Genomic DNA, 15,404 nt, shown 5'->3' on the forward strand with positions numbered 1-15,404 from the left:
CCACAAATTCTCTTTCTTATTCTGGTTTCTTTATGGTCCACTGGCATAGCTTAAAATTTTAATTGTAAGTTTTAGATCTAGTAATTTGAGAAAAAGAAAGCTATTTGTTTGAAACCTTACTTGCATATTTTTTTTATTTCTTTCTTAATTATTAACGTGCAGTTACTTTACTTCCATATGTATGAAAATACATGTTGTAACTAACTGAATTAAAAAAAAGTTACAATATGTAGTGATACAGTTGTCAACTTTTAGAATCTGATACACACCATGATACCAGTTACATTAAAAAATCGTGTGATGCTAATTAAGAGTTTGAAAACACTCGAAATTTACCAGATACCATGCCACACAAAACTATATCCCCAACAAAATGCAAAAGAGTCAAATGTTACAGTCAGAACAAAAGAAAACACTGGAGCATTCAGGCCTTCAGTAGTTTCTTACCTTTCATGTTCAACATGATGCACATACTGGGGACCTGAAAGGCATCACAGTTCTGTTCTGTGGGAAAGCGTTCAACTGCAGGTGGAATAATGGGACCCAGGTACTACAGGAGTAGCTCATGCATCAGCTGTTATCACTGCCATTTGGAAAGGTTTAATGGGTGATGATGTGGCCATTTATATGTGTGCCCTTCAGTCAATGGTGTTCTGCAATGCCAGATGCCCAGATGTTAGGAAGATGTAAAAATTTTCAAGAAGACTCATTGAAAATATAATGGAAAATTTACAACTATTTCCATCTATTCAGACAGTATTTCCATTTGTCAAAGGCTTCATACAAGTTGCATTGCCAAAAACACAGTCTTAGATTAAAACCATCTGCGAGTGTGTCATTCATTTTCATTCATTAGTATGCAATTTTCTCCCTTGATTGATGTGACATTGATTCTTGTTCATGAACCGTCATTATCCACCTGATTAACATCCATTCTTGATACCTAACAAAATGTTGCAGCTTGCATTAGTTCTTGACTTATTGGGACCAAACAAAAAAAATCTGTTTACTAGTCGAAATAAATTTATCATTTCCAAAGTTGAAAGTGTTTCCAAAGCAAAGAAAAGGCAGTTACAGAGCTAAGATAATGGAAGACGAACATTTAAAAATGATTTCTCTTACTTAAATCTTAAATACCTTGAAATTAAGAATTTTTAATTAAAATATGTAACTGATACTTTTTTGATACATTTAATAATTTGGTGTAAACTGTTAACTTGTAGCACTGTATTTTGAAAAGATTGTAACACATGAAAGTGAATTATTTTAATTCTCGCCTATTCTTGACCTCACTCTTCAGATGGACTCAGAATACTGGTGGGAGCTGTGGCATATCATATGAAGAAATTTGTCACCATGGACTGGTCCAGGATGAGTCGGTGATAGACATTGAGAAGTTTGGAACCAATACAGAACATGTGACTATTGATAAGGAATGCTCAGTTGCCACTCAATATGACTGTAGTAAGAGGGAAAAGGAATTACATCTATACAGCTGTGATTTCTGCCAACAGATCTTTCCTTCAAAATACGGACTCATAATGCATGTGTCTATGCACACTAATGGCATGCAACCACCTTTGTATGTTTGTAAGTGGTGTGGTGAGGTATTTTACAGTAAGGTAAGTTTGAAAAAACATTTGATAATGAGAGAGAATTGTCATGTCTTAACTGCTGGCAACCATGAAAAATATGGCTATAGTGATGAGCATCAAAGCAGTATCTTCTTGGATAGTGAGCCAGAAGTTTCTGTTACAGAACACATTGAACAGTCTTCATATAAGGAAACTTGGAAAGCTTCAAAGAAGGCCTCTAATGACATGTGTAACACACACATGATAAATGATTCAGAGAAAACAAGCGCTTATATAATTTTACCTACAGCTGGTAATGTCAGTGCCGAAGCTGATATACATACTGCAAACAGAACTGACAAATGTGGTATTCGTGGAAAATGGTTTGCTAGATCAGGCGATCTCAAGGCACAGACATTAATTCACACTGGAAAGAAACGTCACAAATGTGAGATTTGTGGGAAATCCTTTACTGCGTTAGGTGATCTCAAGAAGCATGCTTTTATCCACACTGGAAATAAACCACACAAATGTGAGATTTGTGGAAAATGTTTTGCTAGATCAGATCACCTCAAGACTCACGCATTAATTCATACTGGAAAGAAACCTCACAAATGTGAGAATTGTGGGAAATCGTTTGCCCAGTCAAGTACTCTCATGACTCATTCATTAATTCACACTGGAAAGAAACCTCATAAGTGTGAGATTTGTGGAAAATGTTTTGCTAGATCAGATTACCTCAAGACTCATGTAGTAATTCACACTGGAAATAAACCTCACAAATGTGAGAGTTGCAACAAATCGTTTGCCCACTCAAGTACTCTCATGACTCACATATTAACTCACACTGGAAAGAAACCTCACAAATGTGAGATTTGTGGGAAATGTTTTGCTTTGTCAAAGCTTCTCAAGACACATGCATTAATTCACACTGGAAAGAAACCTCACATATGTGAGATTTGTAAGAAATCTTTTGCTAGGTCAGGCACTCTGAAGAGGCATATATTAATTCACACTGGAAAGAAACCTCACAAATGTGTGAAATGTGGGAAATCTTTTACTAGGTCATTCACTCTCCAGAGACACATATTAATTCAAACTGGAAAGAAACTTCACAACTGTGAGGTTTCTGGGTAATCTGTTGGTACATCAAGCTATCTCAACAGATCCGCATTAATTCACACTGGGAAGAAACGTCACAAATATGTGATTTATGGGAAATCTTTCGCTAGGTCAAGCACTCTCAAGAGGCATGTATTAATTCGCACTGGGAAGAAACTTCACAAATGTGAGATTTGTGGGATATCTTTTGCTGAGTCAGGCGATCTCAACAAACATGCATTTATAAACACATCTGGAAAAGACCTCACAAATGTGATATATGTGGAAAATCATTTGCTACATCAGGTGATTTCAAGACACATGCATTAGACCACAGTGGAAGTGGACCTCACAAATGTGATATCTGTGACAGTTGGGTACTTTCAAGACACATGCATTACTTCACATCAGGAAGAAATTACAAGTAAGTGTTAGTTTATGCAAATAGATTTTCCTGATTTGTGCTCTCAGGGCCTATAAAATAATGAATGTAATAGGGGGACAGTAAATTGTAATGCCAGTGAAATAACATTAAAGTGTGGTTGAATTGTGAAAAAAGTGAAATAATGTGTACTATATTGAGGTAACAATAATGTGCCAATATAAAAATCCATATATGCAGCTTGAGATGTCAAGAAATTGTATTACTAAATACTCCAGAAACATGAATCAAATGTGTTTTTGTCATTAACACTGCTGCTTTTTCCTATCGAGGTTGAGGCAAGAAGATTGTGAATGGTGATAAATACTTATCTTTGTCAGTAGCTATAATTACCATGCAATATTCAATATAAGGCCAAGGAAATGTGATGACTTGCTGCTTATTATTCCTAACATAGTCATTATGTAGTACTTGTAACTCTGCATTGTAGAAAGTGACAGCAAAAATATATTCATCACACTTCCTTCACTGAGGCTAGTAAACTCAACACTGAAAGAACATGATTATGGCAATTACTTTACTTAGGTATTTTTCCTCGAGATATTTGCTGTATATGTAATTAGTAGTGTGTACATTTATGTTGTGTTAGTACATAGCAACCTGCTTAATAGCATGTTTGCCCACCTGTGGAACACAATACAATGACAATTCTACATGATATGGATTTGAGATGTCTTCTACATATTTCTGGATGTATGTTGCACCAGTTGTATTCAGATCAGGTAAGTGGTGTGGTCGAGACATCAGTGTTAGTTACCATGCTACGTGGACCACTGTGGGGTCATTCTGCACATGTGACATGGACAGTTACCCTGCTGAAAGATGCCTTCACCATGGGAGACCACATCAGTCATGAAGGAATCAGTTGCAATATAGGTCACATAGTCTGCAACTGTAATGATGCTTTCAATTACTACCAGATCTCCCAAAGGAGCCCAAGTGACTGTCACATGGGGTAATTGGCCCTCCATATGGTGCCATTCACCTAGATGATACCATATCTGGAGGTGACAACTGACCTAGTGTAACAGGAAATATCACCCATCCTGACAGCTGACATTTGCATTGGCCTTCATTCCAGCATCAATGATCCCTTGGCCACTGCAGTTGCAATTGAAGGTTTTGACGGATTGGTATGGAAAAATACAGTGACCGTATGCTGTGAAGCCCCATGTTCAACAATGTAGATTGAATTGTGTATTCAAAAACATGTATGGCTGCTGCAGCATTGTTTTCTGTCATTATATATCCCACATATTGCCACATGTTCAGCTTTACAGAGTAGGCAAACCTCTGATCGCCATGATTTGTGATGAAGTATAGATGTATTACAGCTTTTCATAAGGTTATGGGTTTATCACCTTTCAGCCACTTTCCACAGAGGTTCACAAATGTAGCATACATCCAGCCAACCAGCTTCACCACTTTTGAGACGCTAGTTCCCAACTGCAATACCACTGTAACTTGCCCGTTGCAAAAGTCACTTACAGCATTCGATTCACATGCACGCAACCCATCTAATTGGTGGAACAATTTCTTGTTAACCTCTGGTCTGCTTATATACCTGTAATCTGCTTATTGCATCATGTGCGTACAACATGTGGCACTGAGTCTCCTGATGGGCAGTGTTCATAACATTTTTGCTCATCAGTTCATCTTCAAGAGAACGGGTCGGATGCGAAAATGTGTAATCTAACAAATTCATTGTGCTTGGTTGCTTTTACACCAGTCCACAACTGCTGTATTTTCTGTGAAATTTTTTTGTTTCACAAAGCTTTGTACATGATTCAGAGATAATGTAGATAAGTGTTATCCATCAAACCTATTAATTATTTGTTCTGCACTTAATACTGTGGATCTTCTCTAAAAGTTAAATAGGTAAACAAACATTAGATGTTACAATTCGATTCCATATATTTTTATACACAAGAAAAACACTTGGGAGATCTCAGAACGTCAGTACTAAATATTTCTTGTCTTATATTCAAAGATGTTTCGATTGTGGATATTTTTCTGAAGTTGTGTAAATAAATGAGGTTTTTGAAATCTGTATTTATGCTTTATTTATAATTTCAGAACGATTGTTTTTATTTTTGATTTCCAGTCTATTTGTTATTGGTGAAAGTGGTTTAGTATGTCCCATCATACATGTAACAACTGGAGATAGTTGTGATTAAGGGACTGCCACTGTTCTGTTTTGCTACACTTTAGCTATGACACTTTGTAGTGATGTGATTACATTTTATTTCATCTTTCTCATGATAGGATATCCACAATTGCTGTGTAGATTATTCACAATAGGCAACACACATTCATATTAAAAATTATTTTCCAATAAAATGAAAGGAAGTCTGGGTGTCTGGCCAATATGCACTTGAATCTGAAAATATACTACTAAGTGTGGCGACTATACATATAATGAATCACTAAGGAAAACAGTAAAATTTGTAGTAATATGTTAAAAATTGTGCACAATATGTACTGAATATCTATATGAGTCAGCTAAAGATGGGTCATTTAGTGTTTCTCTGGTACACGAGATGTTAGCAGAAAATAAATATATTCAGTGGTTGTTTAGAAAACCATCCAAAGATCTGAATCTACATAAACACAGTAAATACCTATAAATTAAAGAGTGTAACTGCACCTAATAAAATCATAACCTAAGCTAATCATGACAGAACAAAATGTTGTACAAGAAATGTCAAGTACAAGTCAATTGTAGGATGTGGATCCATGGGTACATGGAAATCGAGCATATTGTTTAAAAAACAAGAATGGAGAGTGCTTTGAAAGAATTGACTGGTGTTTACATCAGAACTTTACCTCTAAGGTCACTAACAGGCTGAGGGGCATAGTGCTGGAGAATGGGATGGAAGGGAACCTCTAATGAGACTGAAAGCTGGTTGCCAAGAGTGAGCCAAATTGATCCCAGCTATGCTCTATGGCCCCATGGGACCATTAACAGTTGTCTAACTGCTTGCTGGATGGTTTTCTAGAAGCTATTCCTCACTAGCAATGCTTCTCAGAAGTGTCACCCCTTCAGAATTCTCATTGTCAGAATGGTACGAATGTGAATAGGAATATACAGTGGTAATTAGTACAGAACCAGCCCCTTCAGAGCCACAGCTCTGCAGTGAAACATATTTCATAAAGTGTTTGCCACTCAGTCTGTCAGTGTAACACAGACACTTCACTCCCCCTCCATAGCATCTGGCTTATTATTTCAAAATTACAGAATAGTAGTATAATGTTTCAAAATGCTCCTTTGGATGAGTGGCTCTTGCTAAGGGATGCAAAGTTCTAAAAGGGGAAACAAAGAATTCCCAAATTCTAGTAAAAAAAGTGGACAGGAATAGAAAACTCAGAAAGCCTTAAAGAAGTTGAAGATAATAGTACAATAATTTAGAGTTTGAATTGGACGATTCTGGTTGTTGTTGTTGTGGTCTTCAGTCCTGAGACTGGTTTGATGCAGCTCTCCATGCTACTGTATCCTGTGCATGCTTCTTCATCTCCCAGTACCTACTGCAACCTACATCCTTCTGAATCTGCTTAGTGTATTCATCTCTTGGTCTCCCTCTACAATTTTTACCCTCCACGCTGCCCTCCAATTCTAAATTGGTGATCCCTTGATGCCTCAGAACGTGTCCTACCAACCGATCCCTTCTTCTCGTCAAGTTGTGCCAGAAACTTCTCTTCTCCCCAATAGTATTCAATACCTCCTCATTAGTTATATGATCTACCTATCTAATCTTCAGCATTCTTCTGTAACACCACATTTCGAAAGCTTTTCTATTCTCTTCTTGTCCAAAATAATTATCGTCCATGTTTCACTTCCATACATGGCTACACCCCATACAAATACTTTCAGAAATGACTTCCTGACACTTAAATCTATACTCGATGTTAACAAATTTCTCTTCTTCATAAACGCTTTCCTTGCCATTGCCAGTCTACATTTTATATCCTCTCTACTTCGACCATCATGTTACACTCCTGGAAATTGAAATAAGAACACCGTGAATTCATTGTCCCAGGAAGGGGAAACTTTATTGACACATTCCTGGGGTCAGATACATCACATGATCACACTGACAGAACCACAGGCACATAGACACAGGCAACACATCATGCACAATGTCGGCACTAGTACAGTGTATATCCACCTTTCGCAGCAATGCAGGCTGCTATTCTCCTATGGAGACGATCGTAGAGATGCTGGATGTAGTCCTGTGGAACAGCTTGCCATGCCATTTCCAACTGGCGCCTCAGTTGGACCAGTGTTCGTGCTGGACGTGCAGACCGCGTCAGACGACGCTTCATCCAGTCCCAAACATGCTCAATGGGAGACAGATCCGGAGATCTTGCTGGCCAGGGTAGTGGACTTACACCTTGTAGAGCACGTTGGGTGGCACGGGATACATGAGGACGTGCATTGTCCTGTTGGAACAGCAAGTTCCCTTGCCGGTCTAGGAATGGTAGAACGATGGGTTCGATGACGGTTTGGATGTACCGTGTACTATTCAGTGTCCCCTCGACGATCACCAGAGGTGTACGGCCAGTGTAGGAGATTGCTCCCCACACCATGATGCCGGGTTGTGGCCCTGTGTGCCTCGGTCGTATGCAGTCCTGATTGTGGCGCTCACCTGCACGGCGCCAAACACGCATACGACCATCATTGGCACCAAGGCAGAAGTGACTCTCATCGCTGAAGACGACGTCTCCATTCGTCCCTCCATTCACGCCTGTCGCAACACCACTGGAGGCGGGCTGCACGATGTTGGGGCGTGAGCGGAAGATGGCCTAACGGTGTGCGGGACCGTAGCCCAGCTTCATGGAGACGGTTGCGAATGGTCGTCGCCGATACCCCAGGAGCAACAGTGTCCCTAATTTGCTGGGAAGTGGCGGTGCGGTCCCCTACGGCACTGCGTAGGATCCTACGGTCTTGGCGTGCATCCGTGCATCGCTGCGGTCCGGTCCTAGGTCGATGGGCACGTGCACCTTCCGCCGGCCACTGGCGACAACATCGATGTACTGTGGAGACCTCACGCCCCACGTGTTGAGTAATTCGGCGTTACGTCCACCCGGCCTCCCGCATGCCCACTATACGCCCTCGCTCAAAGTCCGTCAACTGCACATACGGTTCACGTCCACGCTGTCGCGGCATGCTACCAATGTTAAAGACTGCGATGGAGCACCGTATGCCACGGCAAACTGGCTGACACTGAAGGTGGCGGTGCACAAATGCTCCCCAGCTAGCGCCATTCGACGGCCAACACCGCGGTTCCTGGTGTGTCCGCTGTGCCATGCGTGTGATCATTGCTTGTACAGCCCTCTCGCAGTGTCCGGAGCAAGTATGGTGGGTCTGACACACCGGTGTCAATGTGTTCTTTTTTCCATTTCCAGGAGTGTATTTTGCTCCCCAGATAGCAAAACTCCTTTAGTACTTTAAGTGTCTCATTTCCTAATCTGATTACCTCAGCATCACCCGGCTTAATTCGATTTCCTTCCATTATCCTCGTTTTGCTTTTGTTGATATTCATCTTATATCCTCCTTTCAAGTCTCTGCCCATTCCGTTCAACTGCTCTTCCAAGTCCTTTGCTGTCTCTGACAGAATACAATGTCATCGGCGAACCTCAAAGTTTTTATTTGTTTTCCATGGATTTTAATACCTACTCCGAATTTTTCTTTTATTTCCTTTACTGCTTGCTCAATATACAGATTGAATAACATCGAGGAGAGGCTACAATCTTGTCTTATTCCTTTCCCAACCACTGCTTCCCTTTCATGTCCCTCGACTCTTATAACTGCTATCTCGTTTCTGTACAAATTGTAAATAGCCTTTCGCTCCCTGTATTTTACCCCTGACACCTTCAGAATTTGAAAGAGAATAATCCAGTCAACATTGTCAAAAGCTTTCTCTAAGTCTACAAATGCTAGAAAGGTAGGTTTACCTTTCCTTAATCTTTCTTCTAAGATAAGTCGTAGGGTCAGTATTGCCTCACGTGTTCCAACATTTCTACGGAATCCAAACTGATCTTCCCTGAGGTCGGATTCAACTAGTTTTTCCATTCGTCTGTAAAGAGTTCGCGTTAGTATTATGCATCCGTGACTTATTGAACTTATTGTTTGGTAATTTTCACATCTGTCAGCACCTGCTTTTTTTGGGATTGGAATTATTATATTCTTCTTGAAGTCTGAGAGTATTTCGCCTGTCTCATACATCTTGCTCACCAGATCGTAGTTTCGTCAGAGCTGGCTCTCCCAAGGATATCAGTAGTTGTATTGGAATGTTGTCTACTCCTGTGGCCTTGTTTTGACTTAGGTCTTTCAGTGGTCTGTCAGACTCTTCAAGCAGTTTCGGATCTCCCACTTCATCTTCATCTATGTCCTCTTCCATTTCCATAATATTGTTCTCAAGTATGCCTACATAGCCCTTGTATAGATCCTCTATATACTCCTTCGACCTTTCTGGTTTCCCTTCTTTGCTTAGAACTGTTATTCCACTTCAGCTCTTGATATTCATACAATTGCTTCTCGTTTCTCCATAGATCTCTTTTTATTCCTGTAGGCAGTATCTATCTTATCCCTAGTGATATGCCTCTACATCCTTACATTTGTCCTCTAGCCATCCCTGCTTAGCCAATTTGAACTTCCCCTCGATCTCACATGACCAACTGTCCAAGCTCATGATGTCTCAAACAAAATTGCATGTTGTGCACCACACAGGGTAGCCTATGTAATGAACTGAAAACAGTTCTTCACAATAGACAATTTTTGAATATGGTTGCAGTCTTCTGACTGTTGAGGGACCTAACTGGTCCATGCCGGTCCTAATTAAATTAGGTGATAAAAACAGATGGCAGAATATGACAGTATGAAGTGAAAAACAGAAATACATTAACAGGAAAAGAGGTGACACCATGCACTAGAATTACTGCAACTGACACTTAATCATAAAGGGAAGCAAAAGAAGGTTAGGGGCTTGTTACTGGATGAATCAGACGTTTTTCGTCATCTCATCAGCCTATCAAGGCGTAATGAACTTACGAGTGGTAGGAATCGAAGTGAGTGTGCTGCTGCCATACAACATTTGTGTCATGAAGCCATAGAATTTTGATCTGCTGCTATGTTGGAACACGTGAGGCAATACTGACCTTACAACTTATCTTAGAAGAAAGATTAAGAAAAGGCAAACCTACGTTTCTAGCATTTGTAGACTTAGAGAAAGCTTTTGACAATGTTGACTGGAATACTCTCTTTCAAATTCTGAAGGTGGCAGGGGTAAAATACAGGGAGCGAATGACTATTTACAATTTGTACAGAAACCAGATGGCAGACATAAGAGTAGACTTAGAGAAAGCTTTTGACAATGTTGACTGGAATACTCTCTTTCAAATTCTGAAGCCGGCAGGGGTAAAATACAGGGAGCGAATGGCTATTTACAATTTGTACAGAAACCAGATGGCAGACATAAGAGTCGAGGGGCATGAAAGGGAAGCAGTGGTTGGGAAAGGAGTGAGACAGGGTTGTAGCATCTCCCCGATGTTATTCAATCTGTATATTGAGCAAGCAGTAAAGGAAACAAAAGAAAAATTTGGAGTAGGTATTAAAATTCATGGAGAAGAAGTAAAAACTTTGAGGTTCGCCGATGACATTGTAATTCTGTCAGAGACGGCAAAGGACTTGGAGGAGCAGTTGAACGGAATGGACAGTGTTTTGAAAGGAGGATATAAGATGAACATCAACAAAAGCAAAACGAGGATAATGGAATGTAGTCAAATTAAATTGGGTGCTGCTGAGGGAATTAGATTAGAAAATGAGACACTTAAAGTAGTAAAGGAATTTTGCTATTTGGGGAGCAAAATAACTGATGATGGTCGAAGTAGAGAGGATATAAAATGTAGACTGGCAATGGCAAGGAAAGCGTTTATGAAGAAGAGAAATTGGTTAACATCGAATATAGATTTATGTACCAGGAAGTCGTTTCTGAAAGTATTTGTATGGAGTGTAGCCATGTATGGAAGTGAAACATGGACGATATCTAGTTTGGACAAGAAGAGAATAGAAGCTTTCGAAATGTGGTGCTACAGAAGAATGCTGAAGATTAGATGGGTAGATCACATAACTAACGAGGAGGTATTGAATATGACTGGGAAGAAGAGAAGTTTGTGGCACAACTTGACTAGAAGAAGGGATCGGTTGGTAGGACATGTTCAGAGGCATCAAGGGATCACAAATTTAGCATTGGAGGGCAGCGTGGAAGGTAAAATTCGTAGAGGGAGACCAAGAGATGAATACACTAACCAGATACAGAAGGATGTAGGTTGCAGTAGGTACTGGGAGATGAAGAGGCTTGCACAGGATAGAGTGGCATGGAGAGCTGCATCAAACCAGTCTCAGGACTGAAGACAACAACAGCTATTAAAGTTTGTCAAAGCTAAAGATGGTAAAGGAATGTGAAATGAGCAGAAACACCTATACATGAGGTAAATAAATAAGTTAAGAGGCAAATCATTTATAATTTATATCAGTGATGCAGTGCTGGCAAGTACTACATTAACCTTGTAGGTGTGTAAGGCGCTGAGGTGTGTCGAACTGTATAACTGTTTATAGTGTACTACATGTGAATGCATAATGTGGTACATATCAATGGAAATGAAAGGGTCAAAAAGTAACCTGTATCAGTAATGTATGCATATCCAGATACGCTCCTCTTTCGGTTAGTGACAGATAGGGAAGCACAGAGCAGTTGAACAGATTGTATGAAGTATTCTAAATCTTTCACTAAATGGAATGGTGGTCATCAGATGAGTTTTAATTCATGTCATCAAAATAGCAGAGCCTAACTGGCAGGTGAAACACATCACTGGAGGGACAAGTACACAAAATGGTGGGTTAGTGAGTATTTAATTAAAGTATGAGCGTAACTGATAACATTGGTTTTGGCCACATTGGGAGAAGACTTCATTATTCATATTGCTTCTTGAAGGAGTGGGCAAAGCTGAAATTGGTGTGGTGCCGGCTGCATCAGCCAGGAACTGCTCGACAAATGTGATTCTGTGCTGATAAATGTCATATTTCATTCAATGGAGGATGTAGATAATGTCTGAGGTCCACTTTTGCACAATGGCGACGAGTAATGTAGGACTAGTGTTCATAAGCATTAAATGGAGAGGCTACAGTATTATTATAAAAATGTACTAAACAGATAGGTATCCAAGGGCAGATCAGTGTTCAAACTGAAAAGTGTCTGTGGTAAGTGAAACATTATGAGTAAAAATAACACCATAGTGTAGGAATTAGAGATAGTTACTCAGGGAACACTCTGTAAGCGTGTAAGAGCGAACGTTGTGTTTCATAGGTGTTTGTGTTGGGTGTGTGTGAGTGGAGCCACTACAATTCTAATTGGTGTACTGTAGCTCTCAGTGAGCAAGTGGGGCACGCATGTTTTTGTGTGAGAGCAAGATGACATATGGTAGAATGGATTATAGTACAAAGACGAATCAGAATTAAGTGGTATGACCAGACCAGGGTCTCTTTGATCGCTAATCATACACTGTTAGGACGACGTCCCTGGAGGAACCAGAAGGCTAAGCAACATCCTCCTATCTCATTTGCGTGGGGTACATGTTGAAAGACACTAACTGCCTATCTAGCGAGTCCCATTGGTTCCTCTCAACCATAAATTGTTGAGTGATTTATGATGTGGAATAAACTGGATGGCTGTACATCAGACAAGGCATATCACATTTGTCGCATTATATTATTGTTTAATGGTCTTACATCCTCATGTTAAATGTATGTGGTCGTAAATAAAGACAATGTAAGTGTAAGAGATAGCAGTACTATTATCTTTCAGATTGGGATGCACACTGAAAGCATTTCTAAACTTGCTGGAATCATCTTTGTCCAATTGATGTGTACCATATGAATATCTTAAAAGAATGATCAAGGTTCCAGATCATTCTCTTATGGAGTGGTAAGTCCAAAATGAACAGGGCATACATCTAATTTGCGAAACACATGAATGGAGTGACGATATTCCCATTGCCAAGATATATGAGCCAAGATGACGTGAATAAATCACAGGTAGGCTTAGCTGGGGTCAAGATGGAATGCTTAGCGATTTTGCTGTCACTGTTCAAAAACTTACTGTTTGACAACTGATATGCCAAATCATTCCGCTAGAAAATTACACTGGCTTATTGCTTAACTGACCAATTGAGCTACGGCACATACCATGCAGTAAGTCTCTGGAGAATAGCTAAAGTGGACACTGCAACAAAGCAGCAGTGATAACTCTGTTGTATTGGCTGGAATAGTGAAACAGAGCTGGTACTATGAGAGTGACATGGTCAAGATGTGCTCAGAATAATCCCTTCTTAACGGAAGAAGAAGAGAAGAACAGATTCAAGGACATGGTGGTAGGGACAGGAATAACAGGGAAGGGTTAAGGAACTAACTGTAATGATACATGACTACAGGATTTCTCCAGCAGTACAGAATGACTGTTCGTCGTGCATTACCAGTAGTGTAAGAAACCATGTAATTGAGATGTTGTCCCTGTTCCTCTTTGTTTACTGAATATGACAACCAGTGACACTAAATGCATTTTTTAAGCAGATGACCAGGTTAAAAGATGCTAGCATAATCTTCATTATCACATGCCAGCACCATAGGAGTGTCTAACGACAAAATGGTACAACCATGGATCGATGCATACATTTATTCATACCTGTGGGATTGTATCAAAATTATGTCCACTTGCACATTAACTATGTGTAATACAGGTAATTATCACCAGGTCTTGTGGCAACAACTCGTTTTAATGATGCCTACACATTTGAATAGTGGCAGATGCAGTAAAAGCGCAACTACAATTAAGAAATAGTACTATATTACTTGGTCTGAGTACACACAATATAGTTAATGATACCAGAAGTGGACAGAGAGATAACATGCGTCACTGTAGTGAATGTAGTAAGTTAGTTTTCCCAGGAGGATATTAAATCACAATCACTGGCTAACCCATAAAAGCAAGAGAAAAATAATTATTGTATAAGAATACGCACACTGACTGATCAGAGTATTTCAAGTGAAATATTGTGTTGAAGCTTAAAGGAAGGTAATCTACCACATAGTAGTGTAACAAACTAGCTTACTGGTTTTGGCTAGTTTCAGGGACAGTGACTATCATGTCATCATTTCTATCGGGCATGAAATACAGTAAACAAAATACAGGAAAAGTAACACGAAGCATACAAAGAGGTACTCATAGAAATATTTTAAGGGAAAAGCAAAAGAACGTTTATGAATGGAATGCTTTCAGAGTAACTGTCACAGTGATAAGAGCAGTTAGCCCATCGCTATGTAATTACAACAATCAATGCATCTACCCTGCTCTGCAGCCCCGTAAATAAGTCTAATTCACCCATATGGCAGTGTACATGCTACTGTTGTTTGAAAATTGTTTGTCTCTTAACCTCAGATGGAATAGGGCATAAGTACACATCACCTTTCACAAACCACTGCTCTGAAACTGTATTTGACACCTTCTGTGTCTTTAGTTCCTTTCAAGTATCATTGTTTGGTGATGAGTTAAGTCATTTGTGACACAGAAGTAGTATATAATACAACTTATCTATGCTTTCTTTCTCCTAACCTACCATTGATACCCCATACTTTTGACATGCTGGATTTAGGGTCTCGACATGTAGCAGTGTCGTCTGACAATAGACTTACATGTGATGTTCATGATTTCACGCCTGAAGTCTATTTTAATTTAGGTGGAGAGTACTGGAAAGGGTAGTTTTTAAAGGCATAGTACATTTCCTATAAGGGTATATGGCAAAATTCGTAACCATAAATCGCTTGTTTCATGATATAACTCCACGTGAGTTATGATACAGTCCACAAATTATTACGCAGATGAGGACTTATTTTTGTTGTGTTATCCTTCACTTACAAGGAATATAGATCATCTGATGTGCAAAGGTGCTGCCAAACAGTGACATATGCTACACTATATGCATGCATTGGTCTGACTGATAGTAAAACGTTGCAGTGTGAGTTATTATTTGTTTACAAAAGGCTAACACAACTTCCAGATAATTTTGTTTTATACATTATAACTTCCCACTAGTGTATACTATGAGAGTCTTGAGCAATTTCAAATAACTGTGGTTCGCAGATTTTAGGCGAGTGTGTTAAGTACATTATCTCTGTAGGTTACTCATTGCATGAATTAGTCTTTAGTACTAACTCCAAACACTTCATGTGGAGG

General features: G+C 39.6%; 1 protein-coding gene across 4 annotated transcripts in view; it reads left to right on the top strand.

Moving 5' to 3' along the window:
• The window catches only part of LOC126295132 (zinc finger protein 708-like), a 108,927-nt gene extending 103,758 nt beyond the window's left edge, over positions 1 to 5,169 (top strand). For 3 of the 4 annotated variants that reach the window (XM_049987404.1, XM_049987403.1, XM_049987402.1), the window contains exon 6: positions 1,301 to 5,169. In XM_049987404.1, the coding sequence (XP_049843361.1) occupies positions 1,301 to 2,711 (1,411 nt within the window). In that variant the 3' untranslated portion in view covers positions 2,712 to 5,169. The remainder of the gene's footprint in view (positions 1 to 1,300) is intronic. The other variant, XM_049987405.1, reaches the window with a different exon arrangement.
• Positions 5,170 to 15,404: the final 10,235 nt, after the last annotated feature.

The sequence above is a fragment of the Schistocerca gregaria genome, chromosome 11 (genome assembly GCF_023897955.1).
Source record: "Schistocerca gregaria isolate iqSchGreg1 chromosome 11, iqSchGreg1.2, whole genome shotgun sequence".
NCBI classification, from domain to species: Eukaryota; Metazoa; Arthropoda; class Insecta; order Orthoptera; family Acrididae; genus Schistocerca; species Schistocerca gregaria.